Source organism: Erythranthe guttata, chromosome 10 (assembly GCF_056151865.1).
Source record: "Erythranthe guttata isolate IM_541 chromosome 10, IM_541, whole genome shotgun sequence".
NCBI classification, from domain to species: Eukaryota; Viridiplantae; Streptophyta; class Magnoliopsida; order Lamiales; family Phrymaceae; genus Erythranthe; species Erythranthe guttata.
The window spans coordinates 5,106,789-5,127,716 of NC_142542.1; the positions used below are offsets into that span (position 1 = coordinate 5,106,789).

Below are 20,928 nucleotides of genomic sequence, written 5' to 3' on the forward strand. Positions count from 1 at the left end.
TGAAGATCAAAAAAATTGTTTGCGCTCAGTCCAAACAATGTGTTCTTTGCAACGCATATTTTGACCCTAATTTCGATCCATGTATGTGCGTCTCATGTAGGAGATCAATCAAAGTCGTTCCACGCTCTGGATCTTGCATAATCTTTAACAAATTGGAATTCAATGTATTACGTTCTTCTTGATGTTTTGGTTTCATTGATATTCGTTGTTACACTTAATAAAATAAATAAGTGTATAAAATGTAACAACAATTTTTTATTTTTAAATTATTTGTTTAATTAATATTCTTTCATTTTTTATTATCATGTCTTTATGTTATTGTTAACATTCTTCTTTTGTTTTTTTTTTCGCAGCATTATTTGTATTCTTTAATATTCGTTGTTTCGGTAAAATTCTTTTATTTCTCCTTACTTCTTTATTTTTTTATGTTTGGCAACTTCCATTAATTTTTCCCAATGTGATTCTTACCAATTTTTCTTTTTTTACTTTCATTTTTTCTTATATTTTTATTTTTCTTATAGTCTCATTTTTATTAACTCTATTATTATTATATATTGTTATTTTATTTTTTCGTTGTTCACTGTTTTATTGGTTTTTTTTTCTTTTCTTATTTTCTTTTGCAGAACCTTACCAATTTGTGCAAATTATGTAACAATAATGGTTACGTACTGAAGAATATGGAGTATGATGTAATCAACAATAAGTTTTTTGTATGAGTACTGTAACAGTCAAAAAGTTGAATATAAATTATTATGTCTTATATCAAGTTGTTATGACCGAAATATTAATTTTCGTTAGGTGCATTTTGTATTCATATTTGTGTTTTATAAACAAATTGTAAATATAAGTTGCCTGATTGATTCGAATTCACGTGTTGTGCAACTTTGTTCCATTTGTTAAGCACAATCAAATTTTGTTAGATTCTTAATTTTCATCAAACAAACAAGTTATAATTAAATCCAACAATGTTCTATAGATTAATGTACAGTAGTACTACATTTTTTAACGCATTGTTTATTTTATTGCATTAAAAATATTATAAGAATACAGGACCGTATAATATCATGTAAATATTTGTTTTATTAAAAAATATTTAGGAGATGAGAAGATTAATTGATTTTAATTTAACACATTGATGTGGAAACTAGAAGTTTAATACAATTATTTGAACGTGAGAAATTATATATAAAAAAAAGTCCTGTTCAAATATATTATATTAATACTATTAATGTTTAAATTAGGTTGTGCTAAAAATTGTTCAAAATTAATCACATTTGGTAGGAATCGATTTTTGAAGAAAAATGTTTGTTCGTTCTAATTGACATCATAATCCAGTAAAACTAATCTTATGTAAATGCGGAACCATAATCAGCTTTTCTTCTTCTTCTTCTTCTTCTTCTTCTTCTTCTTCTTCTTCTTCTTCTTCTTCTTCTTCTTCTTCTTCTTCTTCTTCTTCTTCTTCTTCTTCTTCTTCTTCTTCTTCTTCTTCTTCTTCTTCTTCTTCTTCTTCTTCTCCTTCTATTTTTTTTTTCTTTTTATCTTTTTATTTTTCTTTTAAATATATTTGTATTATAAATCATTTGGTAGTAATAATGAAGTGTTGAAATTTGGCTCAATTACCGTGCTGATTTCTTAAAATTTTGGATCAATATTTTTGTGATGAATATGATCGATCAACTGATTTGTTTATTAATTGTATACACTTTCCATTTTATAACATTTATTTAATTTCAAATACGACCCCTTGAACACGTTAATTTTTGTGCCAGGAGTATTGCTCAATATATTTTTTTAATAATATTTCGACTATAATTTCTCAAAGGTGATTATGTAATTTCAATAATCATATCTAACTACAATTCAAACATTTTCTAATCATTTTCTTATTTTCGGATGAATATCAGTTTTTTTTTTTTTTTTTTTTTTTTTTTTAACATTATATCATTAACTACTCCCTTTTTTCTCATGTTTCTTTTCTATTTTTAATTTTTATTTTTATTTTTTGTAATGAAGGAACATGTTTCTTTTTTATTTAGACGAACATTAGGTACTATAAATCTATCTATATAATATATAAAGGGAGAATACACAATTCAAGTTTTTTTTTTTTTTTTTTTGATTACACAATTGAAGTTTTGACATCTTCAATTTTGATGCCAAATCTTTTGATCTCTTTTATTTGTGGACATATTTTCTTAATTAGTCCTTATTACATTTTGTCTTATTTGTTATTTAACTTATTTAAAAAAAAAATATTTTTTTATTAATTTTTTTTTTATTTCATTCAGTTATACTAATATTAATTTTGTTTATTCTATCACTTATTTTAATATTCATTTACATTTTATTATAATGTTGTTCTTACTAATGGTAAACCATTAGTATATGTTAATGTTTGGTCGTAGTTGTTTTCTAATATTGACTCAAAATAGTTTTACATTGCGGATTTATAAGATGACATTTCACGAGAAAATTCTTCCGGTTAGTGAAGAACGATCACTGATTGATGGTTTCAACATGCCTGATTCAACTCGATTGAAATATTATCGGACGAATCACAAAGATTTAAACGATGAACTGTGTAAATGGTTGTTAGAAGCAACACTGAATGGAGAATCTAATCAAACCAAAACGGTGAAACGTGTCGTATTGCCTATGTCTTTTATCGGGGGATCGCGTAGTAAGTTTTTCAAATAATTATGATGTAATATCTTTTACAAGTTGTCATTTTAAACATTATATTCTACTGTGATCTATCATTTTCAATTTATAGTGAAACAAACCATTTAATTATGTATTGTTCTTACAAAATATGTCTATATTTTCTGTATATTTATTTGATATCATATTGCCCTTTTTTGTTTTGCATAATAATTTGAATTTTTGCTATTATATAATAATTGATTATTTTTAATATTTCTGTTATTGTACAAGTATTTCCGTATCAAATGCTTACAATATAAATATACGCTTATTTGCATATATTTCATGATTTCAGCATCAATAATGATTCTTTAGCATTAACATTAGCGTTGTACTATTAGTATTTGTATTAAGATTATAGTTAATACTAGGATTAGTATCAAAATTATGATTAGAATTGTGATTATGATTAATATTAGTATCAACATTAGTATTAGTACTCTGATTAGAATTAAGATTATTATTAGTATTAATATTATGATTACCATTAGCATTATGATTGGAATATGATTATGATTAGTATTCTGAATTATAATTAGGATTAACATAAGGATTAGCATTATGATGGGTTACATACACATTCCCCTTTCAGCTAAAATACAGCCATATAGCATTTGCAAAGAAAAAAACATGTTCCAACGGAGGAGATAAATTATTGCTCGACAACTAAAATCAATCCTCTAATATCTATATATACCAGTTATTGTACATGAGTTTTTGTGTATTTGATTTTTTTTCTTTTGGTTCTAGAGATTTCTTTCCACTTAGGGTTTAATTTGTTTATTTATAAAAGCCATATACCATAAATCTAATTTTGCATACTAGGTTTAGTTAGTTTTTTCAATGTTTTAAATATATTAATATTAATTTTGTTCAAAAAAGTATATGTTATTATTAATAAACTAATAAACATTTATTTTAAATAGTTATATTATAGATATAATATATATAATAAATACAATTTACATATATCAATTCATAAAATAGTTGAAAATTAATATCATACAATAAATGCTAACTATTAAATGCTATGGTTGTAGTAGAATAGTAAAATCTGAGATGGTATAACGCTATTCATTAGCTATTATAGATTTAGAATCTCCTATGCTCTTACTATTACTAATACTATTACTATTGGTATTGGTATTGGTATTGGTATTGATATTGGTATTGGTATTGGTATTGATATTAGTATTATTATTAGTATTAGTATTAGTATTAGTATTAGTATTAGTATTAATATTAGTATTAGTATTAGTATTAGTATTAGTATTAGTATTAGTCTTAGTATTAGTATTAGTCTTATAAGTATTAGTATTCGTATTAGTATTAGTATTAGTATTAGTATTATTATTAGTCTTAGTATATTAGTCTTAGTATTAGTATTAGTATTAGTATTAGTATTAGTATTAGTATTAGTATTAGTATTAGTATTAGTATTAGTATTAGTATTAGTATTAGTATTATTATTAGTATGAGTATTAATATTAGTATTAGTATTAGTATTAGAATTAGTATTAGTATTAGTATTAGTATTAGTATTATTATTAGTATTAGTATTAGTATTAGTATTAGTATTAGTATTAGTATTAGTATTAGTATTAGTATTAGCAATAGTAATAGTAATTGTAATAGTATTGCAATACTAATAGTATTAGTATTAGTAATCGTAATAGTAATAGTAATAGTAATAGTATTAGTATTAGTATTAGTATTAGTATTAGTATTAGTATTAGTATTAGTATTAGTATTAGTATTAGTATTAATATTAGTATTAGTATTAGTATTAGTATTAGTATTAGTATTAGTATTAGCATTAGTATTAGCATTAGCATTAGTATTAGCATTAGTATTAGCATTAGTATTAGTATTAGTATTAGTATTAGTATTAGCATTAGTATTACTATTAGTATTAGCATTAGTATTAGTATTAGTATTAGTATTAGTATTAGTATTAGTATTAGTATTAGTATTAGTATTAGTATTAGTATTAGTATTAGTATTAGTATTAGTATTAGTATTAGTATTAGTATTAGTATTAGTGTTGGTATTAGTATGAGTATTAGTATGTGTACGTGTATGAGTATTAGTATGGGTAAGAATATTATTATTAGTATTAGTATGAGTATTAGTTTTAGCATTAGTATTAGTATGAGTATTGGTATTGGTATTGGTATTGGTATTGGTATTGGTATTGGTATTGGTATTGATCATATTGGTATTGATATTGGTGTTGGTATTGATATTTGTATTGGTATTGGTATATGTATTGGTATTTATGTTGGTATTAGTATTAGTATAAGTATTAGTATTGATATTGGTATTGCTATTGATATTGGTATTGGTATTGATATTGGTATTGATATTGGTATTGGTATTGATACGGATATTGGTTTAATATTGATATTAATATTAGTATTGATTTTTGTATTAATATTAGTATTAGTATAGTATTAATAATAATGTTAGTATTACTATTAGTATTAATATTAGTATTTGTATTAGAAGTAGCATGGACTATTATACATTGCAATTTGGACAGTTAGGAGTAGAGGTGACATGGACTATTATACGTCGCAATATGAAAAATTAAGAGTAGAAGTGGCATAAAGATATCGTCAAGTCGGAATAGACGACTAATATTACCTGCAATATGGTCTACTAGGAATTTTTTCAAGGAATATGAATTTACATCATAAAAATTGTATATTGTGATTCAAATACACATCTGTTATATATATATATATATATATATATATATATATATATATATATATATATATATATATATATATATATATATATATATATATATATATATATATACTCCACTGAATATATATACATATGTTACCGTGTTAGTTTATTTGCACTTTACGCACATTTTATTGTCTACTCCACTGAATTTGTTTTTTTAGAATCGGTGTGATTTAGTACAAATTGTATTTATTTTTTACACCCTTTAAGTGATTATGTTTCAGTAATGTGTATCACTGATTGAATTTGAACAATGAAAAATGTGTATGTTACTCGCAAAGAGAGTTATAGGAGATGTCAATGGATGTGCTGTAAAACACTACTTTGGTAATTAAGTTTTGTCAAGAATCCGAGTATATTGGACGAGATAGTTGTACCATTTGGATCAGATAATGTATCTTACTTTATATATAACAATTTTCATTTTTTATATTTTCTTTTATCATTTATTTTGTTTATATTGGTCCTTACATAAAATGGAATTGATATAGTTTTTAAATTTTTTAGTTGATATCGTATTATATATCAACTATTGATTATTCAAAGTTTTCGTTCGATTATTTTATCTAAAACATATTTTTATTTTTTATATTACCCCATGCATCGCATTAACATCCTCTTTTCATTCATAAATGTTTTCGATTTACCTCATCGGCGTGTTTTAGTCATTAAAAATTTGTACTTAAAATTGATCTCCGTGCATCGCACGGGTGAGTTACTAGTACACTAGATTATGCATTATATTTGTCAATTACTATTTCAAATTATCATGTATTACATATTTAAAATATCAAATCACCTATACAAAGGAGTCTTTAATATTCCAAGATTCCTTCCTATCATCTTTGATTGATTTAATTTACACTTTAATTCAAAATTCAAGGGTAAAAAATAAAAATCGTATCTTCATATTTAATTTTTTTATATTGCAAGATTTTTTTCTACAAGTTATTATTTTATTTTCTTGGGTTGTTTCCTTTATTTGTTTGATTTGATTTCATTTACTAATATATAAATCTTTTGGATTTTTAAATTTTCCATAGAATTAAGTTCATTTTCAATACTATATAAACCCCTCAATGTTCATTTCATTTTTATCTACCACCATTCGATTACAAAGTGCACAATGTTCGTATTATACAGTTTCATATTACATTTTTTTTATCATTTATTATAAATTATTATAAGTATATATGCATAGTTTTGTATTCATAATTATTTTTATATATACATATTAGTACTATTTGTATTTCCTTCTTTTGGGTTTTAATTTTAATATACTTTTTTAATTGTTTTCATGCAGTTAATTAAATAAAGTCGTTCGTACTTTATGAAGATCAAAAAAATTGTTTGCGCTCAGTCCAAACAATGTGTTCTTTGCAACGCATATTTTGACCCTAATTTCGATCCATGTATGTGCGTCTCATGTAGGAGATCAATCAAAGTCGTTCCACGCTCTGGATCTTGCATAATCTTTAACAAATTGGAATTCAATGTATTACGTTCTTCTTGATGTTTTGGTTTCATTGATATTCGTTGTTACACTTAATAAAATAAATAAGTGTATAAAATGTAACAACAATTTTTTATTTTTAAATTATTTGTTTAATTAATATTCTTTCATTTTTTATTATCATGTCTTTATGTTATTGTTAACATTCTTCTTTTGTTTTTTTTTTCGCAGCATTATTTGTATTCTTTAATATTCGTTGTTTCGGTAAAATTCTTTTATTTCTCCTTACTTCTTTATTTTTTTATGTTTGGCAACTTCCATTAATTTTTCCCAATGTGATTCTTACCAATTTTTCTTTTTTTACTTTCATTTTTTCTTATATTTTTATTTTTCTTATAGTCTCATTTTTATTAACTCTATTATTATTATATATTGTTATTTTATTTTTTCGTTGTTCACTGTTTTATTGGTTTTTTTTTCTTTTCTTATTTTCTTTTGCAGAACCTTACCAATTTGTGCAAATTATGTAACAATAATGGTTACGTACTGAAGAATATGGAGTATGATGTAATCAACAATAAGTTTTTTGTATGAGTACTGTAACAGTCAAAAAGTTGAATATAAATTATTATGTCTTATATCAAGTTGTTATGACCGAAATATTAATTTTCGTTAGGTGCATTTTGTATTCATATTTGTGTTTTATAAACAAATTGTAAATATAAGTTGCCTGATTGATTCGAATTCACGTGTTGTGCAACTTTGTTCCATTTGTTAAGCACAATCAAATTTTGTTAGATTCTTAATTTTCATCAAACAAACAAGTTATAATTAAATCCAACAATGTTCTATAGATTAATGTACAGTAGTACTACATTTTTTAACGCATTGTTTATTTTATTGCATTAAAAATATTATAAGAATACAGGACCGTATAATATCATGTAAATATTTGTTTTATTAAAAAATATTTAGGAGATGAGAAGATTAATTGATTTTAATTTAACACATTGATGTGGAAACTAGAAGTTTAATACAATTATTTGAACGTGAGAAATTATATATAAAAAAAAGTCCTGTTCAAATATATTATATTAATACTATTAATGTTTAAATTAGGTTGTGCTAAAAATTGTTCAAAATTAATCACATTTGGTAGGAATCGATTTTTGAAGAAAAATGTTTGTTCGTTCTAATTGACATCATAATCCAGTAAAACTAATCTTATGTAAATGCGGAACCATAATCAGCTTTTCTTCTTCTTCTTCTTCTTCTTCTTCTTCTTCTTCTTCTTCTTCTTCTTCTTCTTCTTCTTCTTCTTCTTCTTCTTCTTCTTCTTCTTCTTCTTCTTCTTCTTCTTCTTCTTCTTCTTCTTCTTCTTCTTCTTCTTCTTCTTCTTCTCCTTCTATTTTTTTTTTCTTTTTATCTTTTTATTTTTCTTTTAAATATATTTGTATTATAAATCATTTGGTAGTAATAATGAAGTGTTGAAATTTGGCTCAATTACCGTGCTGATTTCTTAAAATTTTGGATCAATATTTTTGTGATGAATATGATCGATCAACTGATTTGTTTATTAATTGTATACACTTTCCATTTTATAACATTTATTTAATTTCAAATACGACCCCTTGAACACGTTAATTTTTGTGCCAGGAGTATTGCTCAATATATTTTTTTAATAATATTTCGACTATAATTTCTCAAAGGTGATTATGTAATTTCAATAATCATATCTAACTACAATTCAAACATTTTCTAATCATTTTCTTATTTTCGGATGAATATCAGTTTTTTTTTTTTTTTTTTTTTTTTTAACATTATATCATTAACTACTCCCTTTTTTCTCATGTTTCTTTTCTATTTTTAATTTTTATTTTTATTTTTTGTAATGAAGGAACATGTTTCTTTTTTATTTAGACGAACATTAGGTACTATAAATCTATCTATATAATATATAAAGGGAGAATACACAATTCAAGTTTTTTTTTTTTTTTTTTTGATTACACAATTGAAGTTTTGACATCTTCAATTTTGATGCCAAATCTTTTGATCTCTTTTATTTGTGGACATATTTTCTTAATTAGTCCTTATTACATTTTGTCTTATTTGTTATTTAACTTATTTAAAAAAAAAATATTTTTTTATTAATTTTTTTTTTATTTCATTCAGTTATACTAATATTAATTTTGTTTATTCTATCACTTATTTTAATATTCATTTACATTTTATTATAATGTTGTTCTTACTAATGGTAAACCATTAGTATATGTTAATGTTTGGTCGTAGTTGTTTTCTAATATTGACTCAAAATAGTTTTACATTGCGGATTTATAAGATGACATTTCACGAGAAAATTCTTCCGGTTAGTGAAGAACGATCACTGATTGATGGTTTCAACATGCCTGATTCAACTCGATTGAAATATTATCGGACGAATCACAAAGATTTAAACGATGAACTGTGTAAATGGTTGTTAGAAGCAACACTGAATGGAGAATCTAATCAAACCAAAACGGTGAAACGTGTCGTATTGCCTATGTCTTTTATCGGGGGATCGCGTAGTAAGTTTTTCAAATAATTATGATGTAATATCTTTTACAAGTTGTCATTTTAAACATTATATTCTACTGTGATCTATCATTTTCAATTTATAGTGAAACAAACCATTTAATTATGTATTGTTCTTACAAAATATGTCTATATTTTCTGTATATTTATTTGATATCATATTGCCCTTTTTTGTTTTGCATAATAATTTGAATTTTTGCTATTATATAATAATTGATTATTTTTAATATTTCTGTTATTGTACAAGTATTTCCGTATCAAATGCTTACAATATAAATATACGCTTATTTGCATATATTTCATGATTTCAGCATCAATAATGATTCTTTAGCATTAACATTAGCGTTGTACTATTAGTATTTGTATTAAGATTATAGTTAATACTAGGATTAGTATCAAAATTATGATTAGAATTGTGATTATGATTAATATTAGTATCAACATTAGTATTAGTACTCTGATTAGAATTAAGATTATTATTAGTATTAATATTATGATTACCATTAGCATTATGATTGGAATATGATTATGATTAGTATTCTGAATTATAATTAGGATTAACATAAGGATTAGCATTATGATGGGTTACATACACATTCCCCTTTCAGCTAAAATACAGCCATATAGCATTTGCAAAGAAAAAAACATGTTCCAACGGAGGAGATAAATTATTGCTCGACAACTAAAATCAATCCTCTAATATCTATATATACCAGTTATTGTACATGAGTTTTTGTGTATTTGATTTTTTTTCTTTTGGTTCTAGAGATTTCTTTCCACTTAGGGTTTAATTTGTTTATTTATAAAAGCCATATACCATAAATCTAATTTTGCATACTAGGTTTAGTTAGTTTTTTCAATGTTTTAAATATATTAATATTAATTTTGTTCAAAAAAGTATATGTTATTATTAATAAACTAATAAACATTTATTTTAAATAGTTATATTATAGATATAATATATATAATAAATACAATTTACATATATCAATTCATAAAATAGTTGAAAATTAATATCATACAATAAATGCTAACTATTAAATGCTATGGTTGTAGTAGAATAGTAAAATCTGAGATGGTATAACGCTATTCATTAGCTATTATAGATTTAGAATCTCCTATGCTCTTACTATTACTAATACTATTACTATTGGTATTGGTATTGGTATTGGTATTGATATTGGTATTGGTATTGGTATTGATATTAGTATTATTATTAGTATTAGTATTAGTATTAGTATTAGTATTAGTATTAATATTAGTATTAGTATTAGTATTAGTATTAGTATTAGTATTAGTCTTAGTATTAGTATTAGTCTTATAAGTATTAGTATTCGTATTAGTATTAGTATTAGTATTAGTATTATTATTAGTCTTAGTATATTAGTCTTAGTATTAGTATTAGTATTAGTATTAGTATTAGTATTAGTATTAGTATTAGTATTAGTATTAGTATTAGTATTAGTATTAGTATTAGTATTATTATTAGTATGAGTATTAATATTAGTATTAGTATTAGTATTAGAATTAGTATTAGTATTAGTATTAGTATTAGTATTATTATTAGTATTAGTATTAGTATTAGTATTAGTATTAGTATTAGTATTAGTATTAGTATTAGTATTAGCAATAGTAATAGTAATTGTAATAGTATTGCAATACTAATAGTATTAGTATTAGTAATCGTAATAGTAATAGTAATAGTAATAGTATTAGTATTAGTATTAGTATTAGTATTAGTATTAGTATTAGTATTAGTATTAGTATTAGTATTAGTATTAATATTAGTATTAGTATTAGTATTAGTATTAGTATTAGTATTAGTATTAGCATTAGTATTAGCATTAGCATTAGTATTAGCATTAGTATTAGCATTAGTATTAGTATTAGTATTAGTATTAGTATTAGCATTAGTATTACTATTAGTATTAGCATTAGTATTAGTATTAGTATTAGTATTAGTATTAGTATTAGTATTAGTATTAGTATTAGTATTAGTATTAGTATTAGTATTAGTATTAGTATTAGTATTAGTATTAGTATTAGTGTTGGTATTAGTATGAGTATTAGTATGTGTACGTGTATGAGTATTAGTATGGGTAAGAATATTATTATTAGTATTAGTATGAGTATTAGTTTTAGCATTAGTATTAGTATGAGTATTGGTATTGGTATTGGTATTGGTATTGGTATTGGTATTGGTATTGATCATATTGGTATTGATATTGGTGTTGGTATTGATATTTGTATTGGTATTGGTATATGTATTGGTATTTATGTTGGTATTAGTATTAGTATAAGTATTAGTATTGATATTGGTATTGGTATTGATATTGGTATTGGTATTGATATTGGTATTGATATTGGTATTGGTATTGATACGGATATTGGTTTAATATTGATATTAATATTAGTATTGATTTTTGTATTAATATTAGTATTAGTATAGTATTAATAATAATGTTAGTATTACTATTAGTATTAATATTAGTATTTGTATTAGAAGTAGCATGGACTATTATACATTGCAATTTGGACAGTTAGGAGTAGAGGTGACATGGACTATTATACGTCGCAATATGAAAAATTAAGAGTAGAAGTGGCATAAAGATATCGTCAAGTCGGAATAGACGACTAATATTACCTGCAATATGGTCTACTAGGAATTTTTTCAAGGAATATGAATTTACATCATAAAAATTGTATATTGTGATTCAAATACACATCTGTTATATATATATATATATATATATATATATATATATATATATATATATATATATATATATATATATATATATATATATATATATATATATATATATATATATATATATATATATATATATATATATATATACTCCACTGAATATATATACATATGTTACCGTGTTAGTTTATTTGCACTTTACGCACATTTTATTGTCTACTCCACTGAATTTGTTTTTTTAGAATCGGTGTGATTTAGTACAAATTGTATTTATTTTTTACACCCTTTAAGTGATTATGTTTCAGTAATGTGTATCACTGATTGAATTTGAACAATGAAAAATGTGTATGTTACTCGCAAAGAGAGTTATAGGAGATGTCAATGGATGTGCTGTAAAACACTACTTTGGTAATTAAGTTTTGTCAAGAATCCGAGTATATTGGACGAGATAGTTGTACCATTTGGATCAGATAATGTATCTTACTTTATATATAACAATTTTCATTTTTTATATTTTCTTTTATCATTTATTTTGTTTATATTGGTCCTTACATAAAATGGAATTGATATAGTTTTTAAATTTTTTAGTTGATATCGTATTATATATCAACTATTGATTATTCAAAGTTTTCGTTCGATTATTTTATCTAAAACATATTTTTATTTTTTATATTACCCCATGCATCGCATTAACATCCTCTTTTCATTCATAAATGTTTTCGATTTACCTCATCGGCGTGTTTTAGTCATTAAAAATTTGTACTTAAAATTGATCTCCGTGCATCGCACGGGTGAGTTACTAGTATATATATATTCACTAAATCATTTTTAATTGCAAAAGAATGTAATTAATCAAGTAGGGCAGTGTTACCTAACATTGCGCCTTTGATTATAAAAATAATACTTTGTGGAGGAAATGGGAACTCCAAACACTAATATAATATTACAATTTACAGTCATGTTGGCTGCATTTGTGATGTAAAATAAAAAAATATGCCCCAAATCTCACCGTAATTACTAACTAGTCCTTAGGGAAGTTGTGGCTTTTGTAGTAATATTAAATATTAATATATATACCATCCATCCAAAACTTTGTATTTTGTTAATTTGTTTGACCTTATCATGAAATTTATTCCATTTCTTGTAACTGTAGTATCCGCACCTAATTCAATCTACAGTAAAACCTCGATAAATTAATACCTACCGCTTAAATAATAATTTATATATCATGATTTTGACTCAATGAAAACATACTAAATTATTAACTCAATAATATAATATTTCTTTAAATTAATGGGATTTGTATTATTTTATAAAGATTTGATTGTAAATAAGTTAGATCCGATGCTCTAACTCAGCCGTTTATGCGATATGGAAATGCCGAAAAGTGGAATATTTGTTTACATAACGGAAACTTATAAATTACAATCCTACCATCTAATCTTAAATATTCTTTTAGCGATTCGAAGTTTAAAACTTTGTCTCGTCGTAATTTCAATTTAGCTTTTAACGCCGAATACACATTATTATTGTTAGAGAATATTATATTATAGAACTCTCCTAATATTAGGATTCTAGTATGATTCGGTTACCTAGATTAGTTAGGATTTAGTTACCTAGTCAAACTCTATTACCTTGCAATATTTCTCTATATATATTCCATGTAATCAACCCAAAACATAATGGGGGTTTCTATTATATTACGTAATATTATTATTTCTCTTCTTCTCCTATTCTATTCTTCCTATATGGTATCAGAGCACCAGGTTTTTTAACCTAGCCGCCTTTCTTCTCCATGGCGGTGACCACCCAATTTTCTCCCTCCCCCGGTGGTGGTACTTCTAATATCTTTCTTTTTTTTATCTTTTCTATAAACACCACCCAAATTTTCTCCCTCCCCCGGTGGTTCTCTATCTCTTTTTTTCTATCTTCTTCTTCTTCTTATCCATGGCCTAAAACCTAGCCGCCGCTTCTCTTCTTCTCAATGGCCGGCGACCACCAAACCGAATTTTCTCCCTCTCTCGGTGGTGTATCTTCTCTATCTTTTTCTTCTTCTTCTTCTCCATGGCCTAAAACCTAGCCGCTGCCTCTCTTCTTCTCCATGGCCGGCGACCCCTCTCTCATCTCTTCTCTCTATCTCGATTAAAAAAAAAAAAAAAAAAAATATTCTTATTTTTCTCTCACCCGTTATTATTATTATTATTATTATTATTTTTAAATTTGGCAGATATTTCAACAGAGGAATTCTCTAGCGATGTGTTTCGCGGTTTCTGTCCAGGCTTCACGTTTGAAGTTTATTCGTTCCGACTGCGGGAGCGTGCTAGCAAGTGATTGTCCAGTCTTGACGAACGTCCAGTCTTCACGTTCGTCACGTTTCGACTGCGGGGGTGTTAGAGAATATTATATTATAGAACTCTCCTAATATTAGGATTCTAGTATGATTCGGTTACCTAGATTAGTTAGGATTTAGTTACCTAGTCAAACTCTATTACCTTGCAATATTTCTCTATATATATTCCATGTAATCAACCCATAACATAATGGGGGTTTCTATTATATTACGTAATATTATTATTTCTCTTCTTCTCCTATTCTATTCTTCCTATAATTATATTATTTAAATACTAATAATAATTTTTAAATTTCAAAATATTTTTTTATAAGTAATAATAAGTTTTAAATACCCGCGCTCAGAGAAATTAATAGTTTGTTCAATGCTATAATCGGTGAACTTCATCAATTAAGTTATATACATTCTACTCCACATGTATATACATATAGATCCATACATATTTTATACACATCGAGACACACACACACACACACACACACACATATATATATATATATATATATATATATAAATCGAAACACCAATAGAAGTGAAGCACACCAACCATGACAAATTGCAGGCCATGGCATTAATCTTTGTTTTAATTGCTGCAAAATCTAGCTGCATCTGTCCATCTCGTTTTCGACATCGACAAACCCATAATTATTATAAATTTAATTAATTAATAAATTTATTTATGTATTAAATACCTCATTTTTATATTACGAAATTAATTTGAGATATTTTAGCTCTTACGTGATCACATTTGAAATGATCCGACGGTTGAAATTTTTAAGTCAATAAAAGGTGACGTAGAATTCAATGAATTTGGGTTTTTTTTTTTATTTTTTTTTTTTCTTTTGAAAGTCTAATTATATGAGCTGGTTTCTATTTTTAAACATGAGAGAAAATTGTACATATGTGTACATTATGATTATCAAGTAATTTGTAGCCACTATATTGGAATAAATGGGTAGTGTAATTAGTCCAAACCGGTTTATATTTGTCACTCATTCTCAAAAGTCTTTTGCCTTGTCAAAATAAAATAATAAATTTTAATACTGGGTCTACGCATTCAATGAAAAGTATCGGATGATCTTGCACTATAAATCTTGCTACGCGTGTTTATTTACATCGAGAGAATATAATTGCAGATCTGATTAAATAACCACTCATTAAGCATCAACATCAATGTATGTGTATTTATGCATAAATTTATAACTGAAATTCACCCAATATAATTAATAATCAAGTGTAGCATCTAATTACGAGTGAAACCAATTTTTTTATTTTTTGTTGACTAAAGTCCATGCACTAGAGTTGACTCAAGGGGTTGAGTCAACAATTACAAAATTTCACGAGTCAGCAATTTACCACAGACCTATACATGCATGCCCAATTAAATTATAGTGTAACATGGGATTTCAATTTAAAAATAATAATAATAATAATTAATTAGATGTAAGTTCACACACAAAATTCTAATTTCAAGACCGGCCACTTTCGTAACGCAACCATTGTGTGTGCCCTTAGTGGGAATGTGTTTTATCACATGAAAGAAAATCAAAGCATCAATTTCCAATCAGGTTTAAATTCAATTGTTTATTAATAAAAAATTATTAAAAAAAAAATCAATTAAGAATATATTTATTGCCCACCGAATGAAGCCATCCAAAGTAGGACTTCCACTAACAAAATGGCAAAATTAAATCTTAATTTATTAATTAATTTAGCTACCCTAATTTGACCTTCACATACATCATAGAAGTCAAAAAAATTAAATTAAATTCCAAATTTAACATATTTATCCACACTAAATTTTCTTTCATGTGTGCTTATAAATATACCAAACTTCTACACCATATTTTTCAACTCAACTCACACACAAATTAATAGTAACACAATGGAGATATTCTATGTTTCTCTTCTTTCTCTTTTCGTCGTCTTAGTCTCGCTCTCCCTTCACCTCGTCTTTTTCAAGAACAAATCAGGGGGCGGCGGCCGAGCCGCCCCTCTCCCCCCAGGAAAGACCGGCTGGCCGGTTCTCGGGGAGAGCCTGGAGTTCCTCTCCACGGGATGGAAAGGCCATCCGGAGAAGTTCATCTTCGACCGGATAGCCAAGTACTCATCGACCGTCTTCCGAACCCACCTCCTGGGCGAGAAGGCGGCCGTCTTCTGCGGCGCGGGCGGCAACAAGTTCCTATTCTCGAACGAGAACAAGCTCGTCCAGGCATGGTGGCCGAGCTCCGTCGACAAGGTGTTCCCTTCATCCAACCAAACCTCATCCAAAGAGGAAGCCATCAAAATGCGTAAAATGCTACCGAATTTCTTCAAGCCGGAAGCCCTACAACGCTACGTCGGTATAATGGACCACATCGCCCGCCGACACTTTGCCGACGGGTGGGAGAACAAATCGGAAGTCGTCGTCTTCCCACTAGCCAAAAACTACACCTTCTGGCTCGCATGCCGCCTCTTCGTGAGCGTCGAGGATCCGCACCTCGTCGACGAATTCGCGGAGCCGTTCAACCTACTGGCGTCCGGTTTGATCTCGATCCCCGTAGATCTGCCCGGAACGCCGTTCAATAAGGCGATAAAGGCGTCGAACTTTATCCGGAAGAAGCTGATTACGATTATTAAGCAGAGGAAAGTTGACTTGGCGGAGGGGAAAGCTTCGCCGACGCAGGATATATTGTCGCACATGCTGCTCACGTGCGATGAGAGCGGGAAATTCATGCATGAACTCGATATTGCAGATAAGATTCTGGGTTTGCTTATCGGCGGCCACGATACTGCTAGCTCTGCTTGCGCTTTCATCGTCAAGTATCTCGCTGAGTTGCCGGAGATATACGACGGCGTATATAAAGGTATATTAATTATTAATTAATTTCTTGATTGAATATAATTAGTGTTGATTTTGGGACCACTTTTCCAAAAAAAAATCTTATACAAAATTTTATTTATGTACTAATATGGTAATTTATTTATAAGGATTATTATTTACGTGCCCCACTAGCACAAAAAATTTACTTGTTACTACGAAATTTTTTGCTACGGCCATTTACCGTAGTAAAGCTTTTGTCACGCCCGTATATACTACGAGGCAAATTAGTAGCAAATGCGTAGCAAAAACCTTTTTAGTACGAATTTGATACCTTTTGATACGGTTAATCATCGTAGTAAAAAACAATTTTTTTACTAGTGCCCGCCAAAAAAAATAAAAATAAAAATAATTAAATTAAATTGTTTTGGAATTATATGTTTTGGATATATGTGATTGAATATAAGATTCCCTTTGGTGGATTATTATTGGTCACTACTCATGTTTGTCTAATTTTCGGTTATTATTGGTCACTAACTCACTATTCATGTTTGTCTAATTTTGCGTAAGTTCACTGTCAACTTTTTTAAGGTAATTTGTTGTTATTTGTAATGGATGAATTTGAATCATGGATCTAATATGAATATCTATTAAATAACTATCCACCAAGTATATATATATTTTGGTGTTTGTGTGATTGTGTAAATAATCAGGTGTAACATATAATTTTCTCAATTTCTTGCCATGTTTTATGTGATATAAAATCGATTTATTAGTAATTAACTTTGATGTTATGAAATATTGTGCACAGAGCAAATGGAAATTGCGAAATCGAAGAAAGAAGGCGAGCTTTTGAACTGGGACGACATTCAGAAGATGAAATATTCATGGAACGTTGCTTGCGAAGTGCTGAGGCTCGCACCGCCTCTCCAGGGCGCTTTCAGGGAAGCCCTCTCCGATTTCATGTACAACGGCTTCTCCATCCCCAAGGGCTGGAAGGTAATTTCGGACTAAACAATATTAAAGTATTTCATTACTATCAGTTTTTCAGAGATGATTTGACTGCTATTACAGAAAACTAACTGTTTTTTATTTCGTGGATGTTTGCAGATATACTGGAGCGCAAATTCGACGCATATAAATCCTGAATGTTTCCCAGACCCTAAGAAGTTCGACCCGTCTAGATTTGACGGGTCGGGCCCCGCTCCGTACACATTTGTACCGTTCGGTGGAGGACCGAGAATGTGCCCCGGAAAAGAGTACGCTAGATTGGAGATATTGGTGTTCATGCACCATCTCGTGAAGAGGTTCAAGTTTGAAAAGATGATTCCCGACGAGAAAATCGTTGTTAATCCGATGCCAATTCCTGCCAAGGGTCTACCTGTTCGCTTATTCCCTCACAAAGCTTAAATCTTTTTCTTCTTCTTTTTCGATTTTTTTTTAATTTGTTGTTATTAATAAATAATTGTTTTTTGTTAAAAGTCTTGTAATTTGTATACGTTGAAGCAGCCAGCAGAAGAAAACTACTTTTTTGATTTTTTTTTTGTTTTTTTTGTGTATTTGATTTTTCCTTCTTTTGTTTTCTAATATATAAAAATGGTAATTTTGTGAGTGATGTGCTGTCGATTTCTTGGGAGGTTTTTTATACTACACCCCGTGAAGATTTTTATCGTTGATCTACACACACTAAATGGGTGTGTGCGTGCGCTTATGAATGGTAAAAATCTACCCGCTATATTTCATCCGATGTAGTATAGTATAAACCAATTTCTTGAATGTATAAGAAGATTAAGACAAATACGTGTGTATGTATGCTAAATATATATCTTTGATAATACATTACAAGTAAAGATACGTCTGATTTTCTACAACGAGTTCTGTTATCTACCACGTTTATAAATCTAGAGTTAATTGCATAGACCCCCCTGTGTTATTTCTCGGAAGCAAAAAACCCCCCCGGAAAAAAAAATTAGCATATAACCCCTTATGTTGTATTTTAGTCAGCCCACCGCCCCTTTATGTGCACTGGCTCGTTGACTTACGTGAAATGACAGAATTGCCCTTAATAAAAATTAAAGCAAAAAAGAAAAAAAAATCAAACTGATTTAATTACAAATAACCTAAATTTAGAGGACCAAATTGTAATTTCCAAAGTTTACACCTTCTTCCCTATTTCCGTCAGCACCGCCGCCGTCTGGCCCTCCGACTCATCTTCCCTGTCAAAACGCCAAGCACAATTCCCAAACCCACCGCCGCCGTCTGGCCCTCCAACTCCTCTTCCCCGTCAAAACGCTAACCACAATTCCCAAACCCACCGCCGCCGTCTGGCCCTCCTCTTCCCCGTCAAAACGCCAACCACAATTCCCAAACCCACCGCCGCCGTCTGGCCCTCCGACTCCTCTTCCCCGTCAAAACGCCAACCATAATTCCCAAACCCACCGTCGCCGTCTGGCCCTCCGACTCCTCTTCGATTCCCCGTCAAAACGCCAACCACAATTCCCAAACCCACCGCCGTCGTCGGATTCCGCCTCACCTCCCGAATCTCCGCCATTTCGTCCTCCGGCCTCATCACCGCCTGGACCAATCGTTTTTTTTATAACAACTGTAGGTATTATTGCAGGGCAATCGATTGGAGAACCGGGTACTCAATTAACATTAAGAACTTTTCATACCGGCGGAGTATTCACGGGGGGTACTGCAGAACATGTGCGAGCCCCTTCTAATGGAAAAATAAAATTCAATGAGGATTTGCCTCCTTGTTGTTGCTCCCCCACCACCACTTCCACCGCCATAGCTGCCGGAGCTGCCCGTTGTGTCCAAATTACCACCACCAATTTGCTGAAATCCACCACCGTACATTTGTCCTCCATGATGAAATCCCATCACCGGACCACCACCACCACCACCACCACCACCATAAACCCCTCCACCGTTATAACCGCCGCCGCCGGAAGTGACGGCTGAGCCACCGTCTTTGACGGCGGAGACGGAGGTCTTCTCCCCCTCGATCTCCCTGTACTTGGCCAAGTAGACTTTGAGTGGGTCAACGTAGTCTTCGAATCCGAGGGTGGTCATTGCCCAGAGCAAATCGTCGCCGTTGATCGTCTTCCTCTTCTCCCTCTGGCACTTGTCGGAGGCCTCGCCGGTGACGAAGCTGATGAACTCCGACACGCACTCCTGCACCGTCTCCTTCGCGTCCTTTGATATCTTCGCGTTCGCCGGCAGCAATAAACTGAAAGATCTTGAGCTATGGAACAAAGGAAGAAACCACAGCTTTTTTTTTGCCCCTTTTCTTTTTTATTTTCGTCTTTATTATTTTATTTGGAAGAAATTCTGGGAATTGGGTGTTGTTTTGTCATTCATGGAGACTGAAGGGTTTTTATGTCTTTTCCTGTCCTAAAATATCCTAAAACGCATGCCCAGCTGCATGAACCGCGAGTGTATCCCACGATTCGCTCGTAGGGTCCTTATTGTCATTGACTTCCTTTCATAGGGGGGTATTTGCTAATTTTTTTATCAGAGGGGTTTTTTTGACAATTAGACATTTCACAGGGGAGCCGAGTGCAAATACCCCATAAATCTAC

The 20,928-nt window shown here is 28.9% G+C and overlaps 2 protein-coding genes across 2 annotated transcripts; one reads left to right on the forward strand and one right to left on the reverse strand.

The window, feature by feature from the left end:
- The first annotated feature begins 16,362 nt into the window (after nt 1-16,362).
- Nucleotides 16,363-18,955, forward strand: LOC105970993 (beta-amyrin 28-monooxygenase). Its single transcript, XM_012995838.2, has 3 exons — nt 16,363-17,390; nt 18,156-18,343; nt 18,455-18,955. The coding sequence occupies exons 1-3, from the start codon at nt 16,430-16,432 to the stop codon at nt 18,752-18,754; spliced, it is 1,449 nt and encodes a 482-aa protein (XP_012851292.2). The 5' UTR covers nt 16,363-16,429; the 3' UTR covers nt 18,755-18,955.
- Nucleotides 18,956-19,382: 427 nt separating this feature from the next.
- On the reverse strand, nt 19,383-20,878 carry LOC148767344 (uncharacterized). Its single transcript, XM_088823773.1, has 2 exons — nt 20,017-20,878; nt 19,383-19,919 (listed from the first exon to the last, which is right to left on the reverse strand). The coding sequence occupies exons 1-2, from the start codon at nt 20,417-20,419 to the stop codon at nt 19,753-19,755; spliced, it is 570 nt and encodes a 189-aa protein (XP_088679899.1). The 5' UTR covers nt 20,420-20,878; the 3' UTR covers nt 19,383-19,752.
- Nucleotides 20,879-20,928: the final 50 nt, after the last annotated feature.

Excerpts from the sequence above, each read along its gene's own strand:
- LOC105970993 (XM_012995838.2), top strand. The coding sequence starts at position 16,430 with ATGGAGATATTCTATGTTTCTCTTCTTTCTCTTTTCGTCGTCTTAGTC. Across the intron at positions 17,391-18,155 it reads ATACGACGGCGTATATAAAG|AGCAAATGGAAATTGCGAAA; the intron begins GTATATTAATTA and ends TATTGTGCACAG. Across the intron at positions 18,344-18,454 it reads CCATCCCCAAGGGCTGGAAG|ATATACTGGAGCGCAAATTC; the intron begins GTAATTTCGGAC and ends GGATGTTTGCAG.
- LOC148767344 (XM_088823773.1), bottom strand. The coding sequence starts at position 20,419 with ATGACCACCCTCGGATTCGAAGACTACGTTGACCCACTCAAAGTCTAC. Across the intron at positions 19,920-20,016 it reads CCCCCGTGAATACTCCGCCG|GCGGTGATGAGGCCGGAGGA; the intron begins GTATGAAAAGTT and ends CGATTGGTCCAG.